General features: G+C 49.3%; 1 protein-coding gene across 1 annotated transcript in view; it reads right to left on the bottom strand.

Moving 5' to 3' along the window:
* fbxo41 (F-box protein 41) overlaps positions 1–16,756 on the bottom strand; it is a 73,557-nt gene that overhangs the window by 27,944 nt on the left and 28,857 nt on the right. The window contains 3 exon segments of the mRNA XM_055666146.1: positions 4,018–4,259; positions 7,978–8,339; positions 10,956–11,035. Coding sequence (XP_055522121.1) covers positions 4,018–4,259; positions 7,978–8,339; positions 10,956–11,035 — 684 coding nt within the window.

Below are 16,756 nucleotides of genomic sequence, written 5' to 3'. Positions count from 1 at the left end.
TGCATACTTGATTCTGTATCCCCGACACTCTCACCGGCTGATGATCAGTAAAGCTTGTTTTGATTTATCTAACCTATTGTGAATTGTCTGTCTTTAAGAAATGAACCTTAACAGTACAACTTTCAAACCCTTCCTTTATCTATTATGGGCAACTCCCATGGCTTGACCTTTCTTCAGGGTATCTGAGGCAGTTCCTATTTCTCTGCAGCTTCACATATAACCTGTGACTGGCTTGTGGGCTTGGAGTGTAGATTGGGTAGGCAGGGATTGTTTATGGAGCTGAGGAGACTGAGGGGTGGCCTCATAGAGACGATGAGTCACAGACTCAAGCCTATACTATCCATTGTATCTGTCTAAATATTTCTTAAACATTGTGATTGTACCTGCTTCAACTACCACCTCTGGCAGCTCATTCCATACACCCACCATCTTCTGTGTAAAAAAAAGGTGCCCCTCAGGTTACTACTAAATCTTTCCCCCCTCATCTTACATAGAAACATAGAAATTAGGTGCAGGAGTAGGCCATTCGGCCCTTCGAGCCTGCACCACCATTCAATATGATCATGGCTGATCATCCAACTCAGTATCCCGTACCTGCCTTCACTCCATACCCTCTGATCCCCTTAGCCACAATCTTAATAATCTTAACCTTATGTCTTCTGGTTCTCGATTCCCGATCTATCCATAGAAACATAGAAAATAAGTGCAGGAGGAGGCCATTCGGCCCTTCGAGCCAACACCACCATTCATTGTGATCATGGCTAATCGTCCCCTATCAACAACCCGTGCTTGCCTTCTCCCCATATCCCTCGACTCCACTAGCCCCTAGAGCTCTATCTAACTCTCTCTTAAATCCATCCAGTGATTTGGCCTCCACTGCCCTCTGTGGCAGGGAATTCCACAAATTCACAACTCTCTGGGTGAATTTTTTTTTTCTCCTCACCTCAGTCTTAAATGGCCTCCCCTTTATTCTAAGACTGTGGCCCCTGGTTCTGGACTCGCCCAACATGGGGAACATTTTTCCTGCATCTAGCTTGTCCAGTCCTTTTATAATTTTATATGTTTCTATAACCTCATCTAAACTCCAGTGAATACAAGCCTAGTCTTTTCAATCTTTCCTCATATGACAGTTCCGCCATCCCAAGGATCAATCTCGTGAACCTACACTGCACTGCCCCAATCACAAGGATGTCCTTCCTCAAATTCCTCTCATGATTTTGTATACCTCTATATGATCACCTCTCATCCACCTGCCCTCCAAGCCTGCTCAAACTCTCCTTCTAGCACAGGCCTGGTCTTGGCAACATCCTTGTAACATTTCTCTGCACTCTTTCCAACTTGACACCATCTTTTCTATAACATGGTGCCCAGAGCTGAACACAAAACTCTAAAAGTGTCCTCACCAATATTGTGTACAACTGTAACATGACCTCCCAACCTCTACACTCAATATTCTGACTGATGAAGGTCAATGTGCCAAAAGCCTTTTTGCTCACCCTATCTACCTGAACACCACTTTCATGGAACTATGTACCTGCACTCCTAGATCCCTCTGTCAGAGCCCAACTATTCACTGTGTAGGTCCCCCTCGTTAGACTTCCCAAAATAAAACACTTAATATTTCTCTGTGTTAAATTCCATCAACCATTCTTCTGGCCAACCGATCAAGTTCCTGCAGCACTTTTTGATAACCATCTTCACCATCTACAATGTCACCCATTTTAGTGTCAATAGAGGCAATGAGAGGCATGAATGAGGTCAACGTACAAGCATATGCCATAACCACTTTTATATTTGGACTGATACGTATATGGATAGGAATAGACAATCGACAATAGGTGCAGGAGTAGGCCATTCGGCCCTTCGAGCCAGCACCGCCATTCAATGTGATCATGGCTGTTCATCCCCAATCAGTACCCCGTTCCTGCCTTCTCCCCATATCCCCCGACTCCGCCTTCTTTAAGAGCCCTATCTAGATCTCTCTTGAAAGTATCCAGAGAACCCGCCTCCACCACCCTCTGAGGCAGAGAACTCCACAGACTCACCACTCTCTGTGTAACGAAGTGTTTCCTCGTCTCTGTTCTAAATGGCTTACTCCTTATTCATGAACTGTGACCCCTGGTTTTGGATTCCCCCAACATCGGGAACATGTTTCCTGCCTCTGGCGTGTCCAAGCCCTTAATAATCTTGTATGTTTCAATAAGATCCTTATCATTGAATAAGAATGTTTTACAGAGCTATGGAACCAAATGGAACCAGACCCCAACATGGTCAGTATGGACAAGGTGGGCTGAAGGGCCTGATTCCATGATGTAGTTTGGTGTAGAGATACAGCCTGGAAACAGGCCCTTCAGCCCACCAAGTCGACACTGAACATTGATCACCCATGCACTCGTTGTATGTTATCCCAGTTTTACATCCTGTACACTAGGGACAATCTGCAGAAGCCATAGAACCTACCAAGCTGTGCGGTGACTGAGTATTACTGATTATTCATTCATTGTATTATTGACTCGTGCATTTGTGTTATTGCATTAGCGGCCTGTAGAGCTGTAGCAAGCAAGAAATTCATTGTTCTCTTTCGGGTATATTTGGTCATTAAAATCTATGACTCTTAACTCTCTTGACAATTTTGCTTTTTCCACAAATTCTGTATTTATTCAAACTGAATGAAGAAAAGTCTTGTAGCAAATTGTGGACCCAGCCCAGACCATCACACACACCAACTATTGACTCAATTTCTACCTCACGCTGCCTTGGCAAGGCCAGCAACATAATCAAGGGCAAGTCACACCGTGGCCATTCCCACTTCTCCCCTCTCCTATCGGGCAAAAGGTGTGGAGGTGTGAAAACACATTCCTCCAGATTCAGGGACTGCTTCCACCCAGCTGTTATCAGGCAACTGAACCATCCCACCACAACCAGAGGGCAGTACTGAACTACTATCTACCTCATTGGTGACCCTCAGACTATCCTTGATTGGACTTTGCTGGCTTTACCTTGCACGAAATGTTATTTCCATATCATGTATCTGTACACTGTAAATAGCTTGGTTGTAATCATGTATAGTCTTTCTGCTGACTGGTCAGCATGCAACAAAAGCTTTTCAATCTACCTCGGCACACATGACAATAAACTGAACTGAGGCTGAAATGTGTGGAGTGCGTCTAGCTGAGCTAATCCCCCCTTCGATGGACCCTCACCCCGGAATCCTTCTCAGGAGCCGGTCCCACACAACCCGAGCTGCCTATCCTCAACACCTTTCATTTCCCTCCGAGACACAGGGGGGCTCTCCTGTACTCCTCCTCCTCCTCCGCACCCTGCACTTCCTCGCCCTGGACCACCTGCCGGTGGCGGTAGGAGTTGTCTTTTGATCACGATTCCCCCCCCCCCTCCCCCCACGCAGGGCTTCTCCCCCTCTACATCGGGGACCTAGGTTGGAGGGTACGGCACTGAGGAGTCCCATGGAACCAATTTGTGAGCAGGTTAAGACTGGCCAGCCCCCGCCTTGCACTTCTGTGGGCTGGAAGAGTCTGTGTTCCTTGTCTACATGGAGTGACTGAGGTTTCAGGCCCTGTTTGAATATTTGAAGGGGCTGCTCCTTCCGCTCCGACTCCACTTCAGTCCCACCAGCCTCACCGTTGGCCACCCAAAGCACAGGAGAGTGGGTAGAACAGAAGATGTTCTTCTTGGTTTGCTCCTGCTCAAGCTGCTCAAGCTGGCCATCGGTGGGTCACGGTGCCAGGCGGATGCCCACTGCGTACCCCTTTTGCAGGGTTACATCCGTGTCCAGGTGTCCCTTGAGAAAGGACACATGCTGTCCACAGGCACTGCGGGGATCAACTCTATCCTGGATCAGGATTGTAACATCCTCAGTTGATATTTAATCATAAGAATATTTGGTGATTTTTGTGTGATGGTAAAGGGTGTTAATATTGTTTGTTTAGTCATTTAATTTTGATGATAAAACTGACGTACGGAGGACGTACGCAGGATACAAGCTGACACGTGTCATACCTTAGAGGACACTCTGGCGTTCTCCAACAGAACTCGGGTCCAGACGGCCGGATGTCTGGCCACGTACTTCCAATCCCGACACACCTCAGCCGTTTGCAACAATGTCTTGGTGTCCAGGTACGTAAAGATACAGAAGAGGGCGGCTCGCATCTTCAACACCTCAGGACTAATGACTTCGTTGGACATTGAGGGGCTGCCCTTATGATGCTTGGCTGTTTTGTAACTAACTGCTTTGGCGTTACCTACGGACAAATCAAAGAATACTAATCAAAGATACGTCAATAACTTTCAAAGTTCAAAGAAAGTAAGTCATAGACAATAGGCGCAGGAGTAGGCCATTCGGCCCTTCGAGCCAGCAATGTGATCATGGCTGATCATCCACAATCAGTACCTCGTCCCTGCCTTCTACCCATATCCCCTGACTCCCTTTTTTTTAAAGACCCCTATCTAGCTCTCTCTTGAAAGTATCCAGAGAACCGGCCTCCACCGCCCTCTGAGGCAGTAATCCAGTCTAATTTAGCAGCATCATTTCAGTTCAGCTCATAGTTTATTGTCATGTGTACCTAGGTACAGCGACAAGCTTTAGGCAAGGGAATTGTATACATTGAAGATACAAGAATACAGCACAGGAAGAGACCCTTCAGCCCACTACATCAAGACTATCTCATCTCCCTGCACGTAATCCATATCCTCCTTTCCCTGCCTTCTTCTTATCAAGACCACACACATGATTAGAAGTTGTTCTGCCAGAGCTGAATACATGTCCCGGCATCTGCACACACAATGTTGTCTGTCTTGTCGCCTCTTGTGCGTGGTGGTGGAAAGATTGGTGAAGACAGGGCTGTGACGTGATCCCCTTTCCCTGCCTATCCAGAAGCAGCTTAAATGGCACTATCATATCAGTGGGTCAGGCAGCATCTGTGGAGGGAATAGACAGACGATGAATGATCAGACTGAAGACCCAATCTGAAACATCATCTTCTACTTCCTCCACAGAAGCTGCCTGACCAGCTGAGTTCCTCCAGTGCCATGAGTTTTCCTCAAAATATGTCAGCATCCCTTCACCCCTAAAGGAATGCAGTACTGGAATACTGTCCAAGAGCAGGAGCATCCCAGTGAGCCACAGCCATATCCCATATCTGGGCTTGCTTGGCCGGCACTGACCGGGAGCCCACCCGGAATATCCACTGAGTCACGCGGTGGGACACAGACACACACGGTGGGACACACGGCTAGACGCACAGACACGGTGGGACACAGACACACACGGCTAGATGCACAGACACACACGGTGGGACACAGACACACACGGTGGGACACAGACACACACGGTGGGACACAGACACACACGGTGGGACACAGACACACACGGTGGGACACAGACACACACGGTGGGACACACGGCTAGACGCACAGACACGGTGAGACACAGACACACACGGTGGGACACACGGCTAGACGCACAGACACGGTGGGACACAGACACACACGGTGGGACACATGGCTAGACGCACAGACACGGTGGGACACAGACACACACGGTGGGACACATGACTAGACACACACACACACGGTGGGACACACACACACACACACACACACACACGGTGGGACACAGACACACACGGTGGGACACAGACACACACGGTGGGACACAGAGACACACGGTGGGACACAGACACACACGGTGGGACACCGACACACACGGTGGGACAGACACACACGGTGGGACACAGACACACACGGTGGGACACAGACAGACACACACGGTGGGACACAGACACACACGGGGGACAGACACACACACACGTGGGGACAGACACACACACACGGTGGGACACAGACAGACACACACGGTGGGACACAGACAGACACACACGGTGGGACAGACACACACACACGGTGGGACACAGACACACACGGTGGGACACAGACACACACGGTGGGACACAGACACACACGGTGGGACAGACACACACGGTGGGACAGACACACACACGGTGGGACACAGACACACGGTGGGACACAGACACACACGGTGGGACACAGACACACACGGTGGGACACAGACACACACGGTGGGACACAGACACACACGGTGGGACACAGACACACACGGTGGGACACAGAGGTGGGACACACACGGTGGGACAGACACACACGGTGGGACCACACACACACACGGTGGGACAGACACACACGGTGGGACACAGACACACACGGTGGGACACAGACACACACGGTGGGACACACACACACACGGTGGGACACACACACACACGGTGGGACACAGACACACACGGTGGGACACAGACACACACGGTGGGACACAGACACACACGGTGGGACACAGACACACACGGTGGGACACAGACACACACACGGTGGGACAGACACACACGGTGGGACAGACACACACGGTGGGACACAGACAGACACACACGGTGGGACACAGACAGACACACACGGTGGGACACAGACAGACACACACGGTGGGACACACACACACACACGGTGGACACACACACACACACACACACACACACGTGGGACACACACACACACACGGTGGGACACACACACACACGGTGGGACAGACACACACGGTGGGACAGACACACACGGTGGGACAGACACACACGGTGGGACAGACACACACACACGGTGGGACACAGACACACACGGTGGGACACAGACACACACGGTGGGACACAGACACACACGGTGGGACACAGACACACACGGTGGGACACAGACACACACGGTGGGACACAGACACACACACACACACGGTGGGACACACACACACACGGTGGGACACAGACACACACGGTGGGACACAGACACACACGGTGGGACACAGACACACACGGTGGGACACACAGACACACACGGTGGGGCACACAGACACACACGGTGGGACACACGGCTAGATGCAGACATACACGGTGGGGCACACGGCTAGACGCAGACACGGCGGGACACAGAGAGACGCGGTGGGATGCAGAGAGACGCGCTGGGCCTGGGCCTGTGGAGGGGAAGTCCCCGAGCCTGACCTGTTTGACCCTGTAGACTGGAGTACGGAAGTGGAGAGCGCTGGTGATGGGGCTCGTAAGGAACACGTCAGGAGGAGAGGGAGCTGGGCTCTTATGTCCCGTGCCCGCAAGGTTGGCTGCGGGAGGCACCCCCAGGGGCACAACGATGGTCGCTGAACGACTCGCTCTTTAACACCGAGTGTCTGGGCTTGGAAATGGCCCCAAATCTGGAGACTGGCTGTGTCTTGCACATGTGGCAATGAAGCCCGTTTGAATGACTCACTCACTCAACATGGATAGCAGTGATCAAAGTGGGTGCATCATTACCTTTCCAAGGACACTGAACACTAATGGGCCTGTCCCACTTAGGCGAGTTTTTGGGCGACTACATGTGACTGCCACAAAATTCTCAACATGTTGAAAAATGTTTGGTGACAGTGACGACAATTTTTACGGTCGTAGGTTGTCGCCAGGTATCGTAGGGGAATTCCATTAAACCTAGTCCATGGCAGTCGCCTACATAGAAACATAGAAAATAGGTGCAGGAGTAGGCCATTCGGCCCTTCGAGCCTGCACCACCATTCAATATGATCATGGCTGATCATCCAACTCAGTATCCTGTACCTGCCTTCTCTCCATACCCCCTGATCCCTTTGGCCACAAGGGCCACATCTAACTCCCTCTTAAATATAGCCAATGAACTGGCCTCAACTACCCTCTGTGGCAGAGAGTTCCACAGATTCACCACTCTCTGTGTGAAAAATGTTTTTCTCATCACGGTCCTAAAGGATTTCCCCCTTATCCTTAAACTGTGACCCCTTGTTGTGGACTTCTAGACACAGAGTGGCCTAAGTGGGACAGCCCCACAAGTGGTGGCCACACAGCTCTGACCACACACCAGTGATGAGTGAGGTGCAACACTTACTTGTACTGAGGCGATACGCCCTGCCACAGTTGGATCCAAACTTGTGTGGCTCGCTGGAGCATTTACTCTCTTGCTCCCACACATCCACCTCGGATTCAGTTGTCCTGGACCCTGCGTCAGACACATCCCCTTCTTCTCCCTCCGTGCTGTTGCGATATGGCCTGCGATGCCAATTTTCCACCGCCTGCCTGCGTAGCGCTGAGTTCCGTGACATGGGGTCTCTGCTGCACTTGCTCTCTGCATTACGCATCTGTTTGTATTGATAGTTGTGCTCTGGACTCTGCTCCAGGCACTGCACCTCAATAGATGGCATGAAGCTGTCACTGTCGTAGCATCGTGACGCGTGGCCAGGGGGCTTGGGTCTAAACGCAGCAACACAAATGTGAAAAAAGCAAGGTTCATAAATCTCCCTGGCTCAGGAGAAGTTTCATATTTGAATTATATCTGTACTGCTACTTAGACATAGAAACATAGAAACATTGATGCAGGAGCAGGCCATTCGGCCCTTCGACCCTGTTACTGCTTTCTCCCCATATCCCTTGATTCCTTTAGCCCTAAGAGCTAAATCTAACTCCCTCTTGAAAACATCCAATGAATTGGCCTCTACTGCCTTCTGAGGGAGTGCATTCCACAAATTCACAACTCTCTGGTTGAAAAAGATTTTTCCTCATCTCAGTCCTAAATGGCTTACCCCTTATTCTTAAACTGTGACCCCTGGTTCTGGACTCCCCCAACACCGGGCACACTTTTTCTGCATCTAGCCTGTCCAGTCCTTTAAGAATTTTATATGTTTCTATAAGATCCCCTCTCATCCTTCTAAATTCCAGTGTATACATGCCCAGTCGACCCATTCTTTCATCGTATGTCAGTCGCGCCATCCTGGGAATGAACCTGGTGAACCTACGCTGTACTCCCTCAATAACAATAATGTCCTTCCTCAAATTAGGAGACAAAACTTGCATACAATACGCCAGGTTGGTCTCACCAGGGCCCTGTACAACTTTGAAACATAGAAACATGGAAAATAGGTGCAGGAGGAGGCCATTTGGCCCTTTGAGCCTGCACCACCATTCATCGTGATCATGGCTGATCGTCCCCTATCAATAACCCGTGCCTGACTTCTCCCCATATCCCCTGATTCTGCTAGCCCCTAGAATTCTATCTAACTCTCTTTTAAATTCATCCAGTGGATTGGCCTCCACTGCCTTCTGTGGAAAAACATTCCACAAATTCACAACTCTCTGGGTGAAAACGTTTTTTTTATCATCTCAGTTTTAGATGACCTCCCCTTTATTCTTAGACTGTGGCCCCTGGTTCTGGACTCCCCCAACATTGGGACATTTTTCCTGCATCTAGCTTGTTCAGTCCTTGTGCACTCCCTCAATAGCAAGGATGTCCTCCTCAAATTAGACCAACATTGCACACAATACTGCAGGTGTGGTCTCACTAGGGCCGTGTACAACTGCAGAGGGACCTCTTCACTCCTAAACTCAAATATTCTCGTTATGAAGGCCAACATGCCATTAGCTTTCTTCACTGCCTGTTGTACCTGCATGTTTACTTTCAGTGACTGGTGTTCAAGGACACCCAGGTCTCGTTGTACTTCCCTTTTTCCTAATCTGACACCATTGAGATAATAATCTGCCTCCTTGTTCTTGCCACCAAAGTGGATAACCTCTCATTTATCCACATTATACTGCATATGCCATGCATCTGCCCACTCTCATTCAATCTGTCCAAGTCCTCCAATGTCCAAGTCCTCCAAGTTCCAATGCAACCTCCTAGCATCCTCTTCACTGCCACCCAGCTTTGCAAATTTGCTAGTGTTACTTTTAATTCCATCATCTAAATCATTAATATATATTGTAAATAGTTGTAGAGCGGAGGGATCTAGGAGTACAGGTAAAAATATATCACAGGGAAACATGGTAGTCAATAAGGTCTTTGGTACATTGGCCTTCACCCACCAGGGTATTGAGTATTAAAGATGGGAGAATGTGTTGGAAGGAACTGCAGATGCTGGTTTATACTGAAGATAGATACAAAGTGCTGAAGTAACAGCTAGTCAGGCAGCATCTCTAGAGAAAAAGGATGGGTGACATTTCGGGTCAGAACCCTTCTTCAGCTGCAGCCTGGGGCTCCATTAGATTGGGTGGTGCTGCAAGAATCCAAGCTCACTGGTCAAATGAGGCTTCGAGCGGTACAGAGTGGTGGAGGAGGATGTCCACAACATTGAGTGGCCAGGCCAACACCCGCCATTGTGACCCAGTGTCACGGACAGAACAATGGGCATTCATGGCCAAGTGAAGACTCAACGCTTTTAACAACTTTGAAACATGGCCATTTGCAATATATAGATACAGGATAAGGAAATAACGTTCAGTGCAAGGTCAAGCCAGCAAAGCCTCATCAAGGACATGCCGAGGGTCATCTAAGAAGTAGACAGGAGTTCTGAATTGCTCTATGGCTGTGGTGGGATGGCTCAGTTGCTTGATAACAGCTGGGAAGAAACTGTCCCTGAATCTGGAGGTGTGCGTTTTCACACTTCTGTACCTTTTGCCCGATGGGAGAGGGGAGAAGAGGGAGTGACTGGGGCGAGACTGGTCCTTGATTATGCTGCTGGCCTGGCCGAGGCAGCGTGAGGTGTAGATGGAGTCAATGGAAGGGAGGTTGGTTTGTGTGATGGTCTGGGCTGTGTCCACAATTTGCTGTAATTTCTTGCGGTCCTGGATGGAGCTGTTTCCCAAACCATGCTGTGATGCATCCTGATAAATGCTTTCTATGGTGCATCTGTAGAAGTTGGTGAGAGTTGTAGAGAACATGCTGAACTTCCTGAGCCTTCTATGGAAGTAGAGGTGTTGGTAATGACAAAGAGGCTTTGTCATGAGTCATCAAATGTACTTCTCACTCCCCAGTTGCTACTACACCTGCTTGGCTTGTTTAGTTGAATTATGAACTCATTTCTCGGTTTGTCATACCTGATATTTGGCAATGACTGCTGCTCAGACACAGGCACATTGCCTCGAGAGATTCCACTTGGGGACGCATACCTTTCTCCCTGGATAATAAAAAAATGGAATTCAAAATTAGAAACAATCTAACCCAGTAACAGGCAAGCATTTAGGAGCATAGAAAATAGATGCAGGAGTAAGCAGTTTGGTCCGACCAACAGCACCATTCAATATGATCATGGCTGATCATACAAAGTCAGTGCCCCGTTCCTGCCTTCTCCCCATATCCCTTGAATCCGTTAGCCCTCAGAGCTAACTTTCTCTTGAAAACATCCAGCGAGTTGGGCTCCACTGCCTTCTGAGGCAGATAATTCCACAGATTCACAACTCTCTGGGGTGGGGAGGGGGAGTTTTCCCTCATCTCAGTCCTAAATGCCCTGCCACTTATTCTAAAACTGTGACCCCTGGTTCTGGACTCCTCCGACATCGGGAATATTTTTCCCACGTCTAGCCTGTCCAAACCCCCAAGAATTTTACATTTCTATAACATCTCGTTTCATCCTCGTAAATTCCAGTTAATACAAGCCCAGTCGACCCATTCTTTCATCATATGTCAGTCCTGCCATCCCAGGAATTAACCTGGTAAACCTACGCTGCACTCCCTCAATAGCAAGAATGTCCTTCCTCAAATTAGGAGACCAAAACTGCACACAATACTCCGTGTGGTCTCACTAGGGCCCTGTACAACTGCAGCAGGACCTCCTTGCTCCTATACTCAAATCCACTCGCAATAAAGGCCAACATGCCGTTACATAGAAACATAGAAATTAGGTGCAGGAGTAGGCCATTCGGCCCTTCGAGCCTGCACCGCCATTCAATATGATCATGGCTGATTACCTTTCTTCACTGCCTGCTGTACCTGCACTGTTCACCTCCACTGTTGTGACTGCAGCCTATATCCCTCCTGATGCTAATGCCAAGCTTGCAATGAAAGAGCTGCATACTGCCATTAGCAAACAACAGACGCACAACCCCGAGGCAGCCTTCATTGTTGCGGGTGACTTCAATCACTCCAACCTGAAGACTGTACTCCCCAAATTCCACCAACATGTATCCTTCCCCACTAGAGTAGACAAGACACTGGACAAAGTCTACACCAATATGGCTGAAGCTTACAAAGCCATCCCCCTCCCCACCTTGGTCAGTCTGATCACGTCTCATTGTTCCTGCTCCCTAAGTACTCCCCACTCATCAGACGGGTTAAACCAACTGTAAGGACAGTTAAAGTCTGGTCAGAGGAAGCGGACTTCACACTTCAGCAGTGTTTTGGAAACACTGACTGGAAGGCGTTTGCAGCCCAGGCCACCCTTGACTCTCACACGGACATTGATTCCTATACATCCTCTGTTCTGGACTTTATAAACTCCACCATCAATAGTGTCACCTCCCTCAAACAGGTGACCATATACCCGAATCAGAAGCCATGGATGAACAGCGAGGTCAGGCTACTGCTGAAAGCACGGGACACCGCTTTCAGGTCAGGCGATGCTCGAGCCTACAGTTCATCCAGGGCTAACCTGAAGAGGGGCATCAGGAAGGCCAAGCACTGCCATAAGCTCAGGATTGAGGAGCACTTCAACAACAACTCCGACCCCCGACGCATGTGGCAAGGCATCCAGGCCATCACGGACTACAGACCCTCCAACATCACCCCCACATCCAGCGACGCCTCCTTCCTTGAGGAGCTGAATCACTTCTATGGCCGCTTCGACAGGGACAATCTAGAGACAGCCATCAAGGCTGTGCTACCTGCCGATCACCAACCCCTCACACTCACCCCCTACGACGTGTACGTGGCACTGAGTAGGACTAATGCACGTAAGGCTGCTGGCCCTGACGGCATCCCCGGGCGCGTGCTCAGTGCCTGTGCTGCGCAGCTGACAGACGTCTGGACTGACATCTTCAACCTGTCACTTGCCCAAGCAGTTGTCCCCACTTGCCTTAAAGCCACCTCCATCGTGCCAGTGCCAAAACACTCCACTGCGGCAAGCCTCAACGACTTCCGCCCAGTTGCACTTACCCCCATCATCACCAAGTGCTTCGAGAGGCTGGTCCTGGCACACCTCAAAAGCTGCCTACCCCCCACACTGGATCCCTATCAGTTTGCCTACCGCAAGAACAGGAGTACGGAGGATGCCATCTCAACGGCACTTCACTCCGCCCTCTCCCACCTTGACAACAGAGACACTTATGTAAGAATGCTGTTCATCGATTACAGCTCAGCATTCAACACCATTATTCCATCAAAACTGATCACCAAACTCGGTAACCTGGGCATCGACCCCTCCCTCTGCAACTGGATACTGGACTTTCTAACCAACAGACCCCAGTCTGTGAGGTTAGACAAGCACACCTCTTCAACCCTCACCCTGAACACCGGCGTTCCACAGGGCTGTGTGCTGAGCCCCCTCCTCTACTCCCTCTTCACCTATGACTGCACACCTGTACATGGTACTAACACCATCATCAAGTATGCAGATGATACAACGGTGATTGGCCTCATCAGCAACAACGATGAGCTGGCCTACAGGGAGGAGGTCCAGCACTTAGCAGCATGGTGCGCTGACAACAACCTGGCCCTTAACTCCAAGAAGACCAAGGAGCTCATTGTAGACTTCAGGAAGTCCAGAGGCGGCACGCACACCCCCATCCACATTAACGGGACGGAGGTGGAACGTGTTTCTAGCTTCAGGTTCCTGGGAGTCAACATCTCCGATGACCTCTCTTGGACCCACAATACCTCTACTCTGATCAAGAAGGCTCATCAGCGTCTCTTCTTCCTGAGGAGACTGAAGAAGGTCCATCTGTCTCCTCAGATCCTGGTGAACTTCTACCGCTGCACCATCGAGAGCATCCTTACCAACTGCATCTGGTATGGCAACTGCTCTGTCTCCGACCGGAAGGCATTGCAGAGGGTGGTGAAAATTGCCCAACGCATCACCGGTTCCACGCTCCCCTCCATTGAGTCTGTCCAAAGCAAGCGCTGTCTGCGGAGGGCGCTCAGCATCGCCAAGGACTGCTCTCACCCCAACCATGGACTGTTTACCCTCCTACCATCCGGGAGGCGCTACAGGTCTCTCCGTTGCCGAACCAGCAGGTCGAGGAACAGCTTCTTTCCGGCCGCTGTCACTCCACTAAACAACGTACCTCGGTGACTGCCAATCACCCCCCCCCCCCCCCCCGGACACTTATTATTATTATTTTTTTAATTCAAATCGTTTGCTATGTCGCTCTTCAAGGGAGATGCTAAATGCATTTCGTTGTCTCTGTACTGTACACTGACAATGACAATTAAAATTGAATCTGAATCTGAATCTTACTTTCAGTGACTGATGTACAAGCACACCCAGATCTCGTTGCACCTCCCCTTTTCCTTATCTGACATCATTCTTGTTCTTGCCACCAAAGTGGATAACCTCAAATTTATCCACATTTAACTGCATCTGCCATGCATCTGCCCACTCACCCAACCTATCCAAGTCACCCTGCGGTCTCATAGCATCCTCCTCGCAGTTCACACTGCCGCCTAGCTTTGTGTATACCACAAACCTGAAGATGTTAAATTGTTCATATATATCGTAAATAACTGGGGTCCCTGCACCGAGCCCTGCGGCACCCCACTAGTCACGGTCTGCTATTCTGAAAAGGACCCGTTAATTCCAACTCTTTGCTTCCTGTCTGCCAACCAGTTCTCTATCCATGTCAAAACCCTACCCCCAGTGCCATGTGCTCTAATTTTGCCCTCTAATCTCTTGTGCGGGACCTTGTCAAAGGCTTTCTGAAAGTCCAGATACACCACATCCACTGTCTCTCCTTCATCCATTTTACTTGTTAAATCCTCAAACAATTCCAGATGATTAGTCAAGCAGGATTTGCCCTTCATAGATCCATGCTGACTTGGACCAATCCTTTTACTACTATCCTAAGGTGCCCTTTAATAATTGACTCCAGCATCTTCCCCACCACCGATGTCAGTCTAACTAGGTTATAATCCCTGTTTTCTTCCTTGAAAAGTGGGATAACATTAGCTACCCTCCAATCCACAGGAACTGATCCTGAATCTATAGAACATAGGAAGATGATCACCATCGCATCCACGATTTCTAGAGCCATCTCCTGGAGTACTCTGGGATGCAGACCATCAGGCCCTGGGGATTTATCTGCGGATTGTGAATTTATGTGGATTGATTTTACTTTTTCAGAATTTGAACATCACGGTAAAAGCCAATTTATCATAGAACAGTTCATAAAGAACATAAGGTACAGGACCTTCAGCCCACAATGTCCATGGTGAACATGATGCTAAGATAACCTCTTATCTGCCTGCATGGAATCTACATGCCCCATGTGCCCATCCAAAGGTGTGTTAATGCCGTTGCCATTTCCACCACCTTGACCACCCAAAAGCTCCTTCCAGCCTCTCATCAACCTCTGTGTAAACAGAGCCCGCACATCTTTCTCAACATTCGCCCTCTCACCCAACAGCTGTCCTCCACGATACTTCCACCCAGGAAAAACTGGTCAGACTGTTAACCCTATCAATCCCTCTCACAATTGTATTCACTCCCTCAACATGCAGTGTTGCAGCAGTCCAAGTCTGCCCTCTCTCACCCTATAGTTGATGCCCACTAATCCAAGCAACATTCTGGGAAACATCCTCTACACCCTTTCCAGAGTCTTCACATCCTTCCTGTAATGGGGCGACCAGAACTGCACATAATACTCCAAACACGGCCTGACCAACGTTCTGTAGAGCTGCATCATGACTTGTAGAAACAAGCAAACAGCAGATGCTTTCAGTTGAGTTTATTGTCACGTGTACCGAGGTACAGTGAAAGGCTTTTGTGGCGTGCTATAAAGATGATTACAGGATAAAGAGAATAACATTTAATGCAAGGTAAAGCCATAGAAACATAGAAATTAGGTGCAGGAGTAGGCCATTCGGCCCTTCGAGCCTGCACCGCCATTCAATATGATCATGGCTGATCATCCAACTCAGTATCCTGTACCTGCCTTCTCTCCATACCCCCTGATCCCTTTAGCCACAAGGGCCACATCTAACTCCCTCTTAAATATAGCCAATGAACTGGCCTCGACTACCTTCTGTGGCAGAGAATTCACCACTCTCTGTGTGAAAAATGTTTTTCTCAGTAACATCCAAGTACAGATTGGTCATCAATTAGGTAAATAGTAGTTCAGGGCTGCTCTCTAGTTGTGGTAGGATGGTTGTTGCCTAATTACCGCCGGGAAGAAACTGTCCCTGAATCTGGAGGTGTGTGTTTTCACACTTCTGTACCTTTTGCCTGATGCGAGAGGGGAGAAGAAGGAGCGACTTGTCTTTGATGATGCTGCTGGCCTTGCGGAGGCAGCGCGAGGTATAAATAGAGTCAATGGAAGTGAGGTTGGTTTGTGTGATAGGCTGGGCTGCATCCACAATTTGCTGCAATGTCGCATCTAAAGACGTTGGTGAGAGTTGTAGGAGACATGCCAAACTTCCTAAGCCTCAGGAGGCAGATGCATTGATGTGCTTTCGTGGTCAAAGCTTCAATATGGGTGGTCCATTAGAAAATATTGACTCCTACGTAGGAGCCAATACAAACTGGGGTCCATCACTATCTCCTTTGTCTTTCTGACATTGAATGGTTGTTGTCACAACACCAGGTTCCCGATCTACTTCCTGCATTCTGTCTCATCATCATTTGGTGCAGGATTCCCAAAAGGTTCATCAGCAAGTCGAATCAGTAGAAAGAAAGTAAACTCAATGCTAG

The sequence above is a fragment of the Leucoraja erinacea genome, unplaced genomic scaffold, assembly GCF_028641065.1.
Source record: "Leucoraja erinacea ecotype New England unplaced genomic scaffold, Leri_hhj_1 Leri_199S, whole genome shotgun sequence".
In the NCBI taxonomy this organism is placed as follows: domain Eukaryota; kingdom Metazoa; phylum Chordata; class Chondrichthyes; order Rajiformes; family Rajidae; genus Leucoraja; species Leucoraja erinaceus.
The sequence above is the reverse complement of the archived record's forward strand: the minus strand, read 5'-3'. Positions and strand labels throughout refer to the sequence as shown.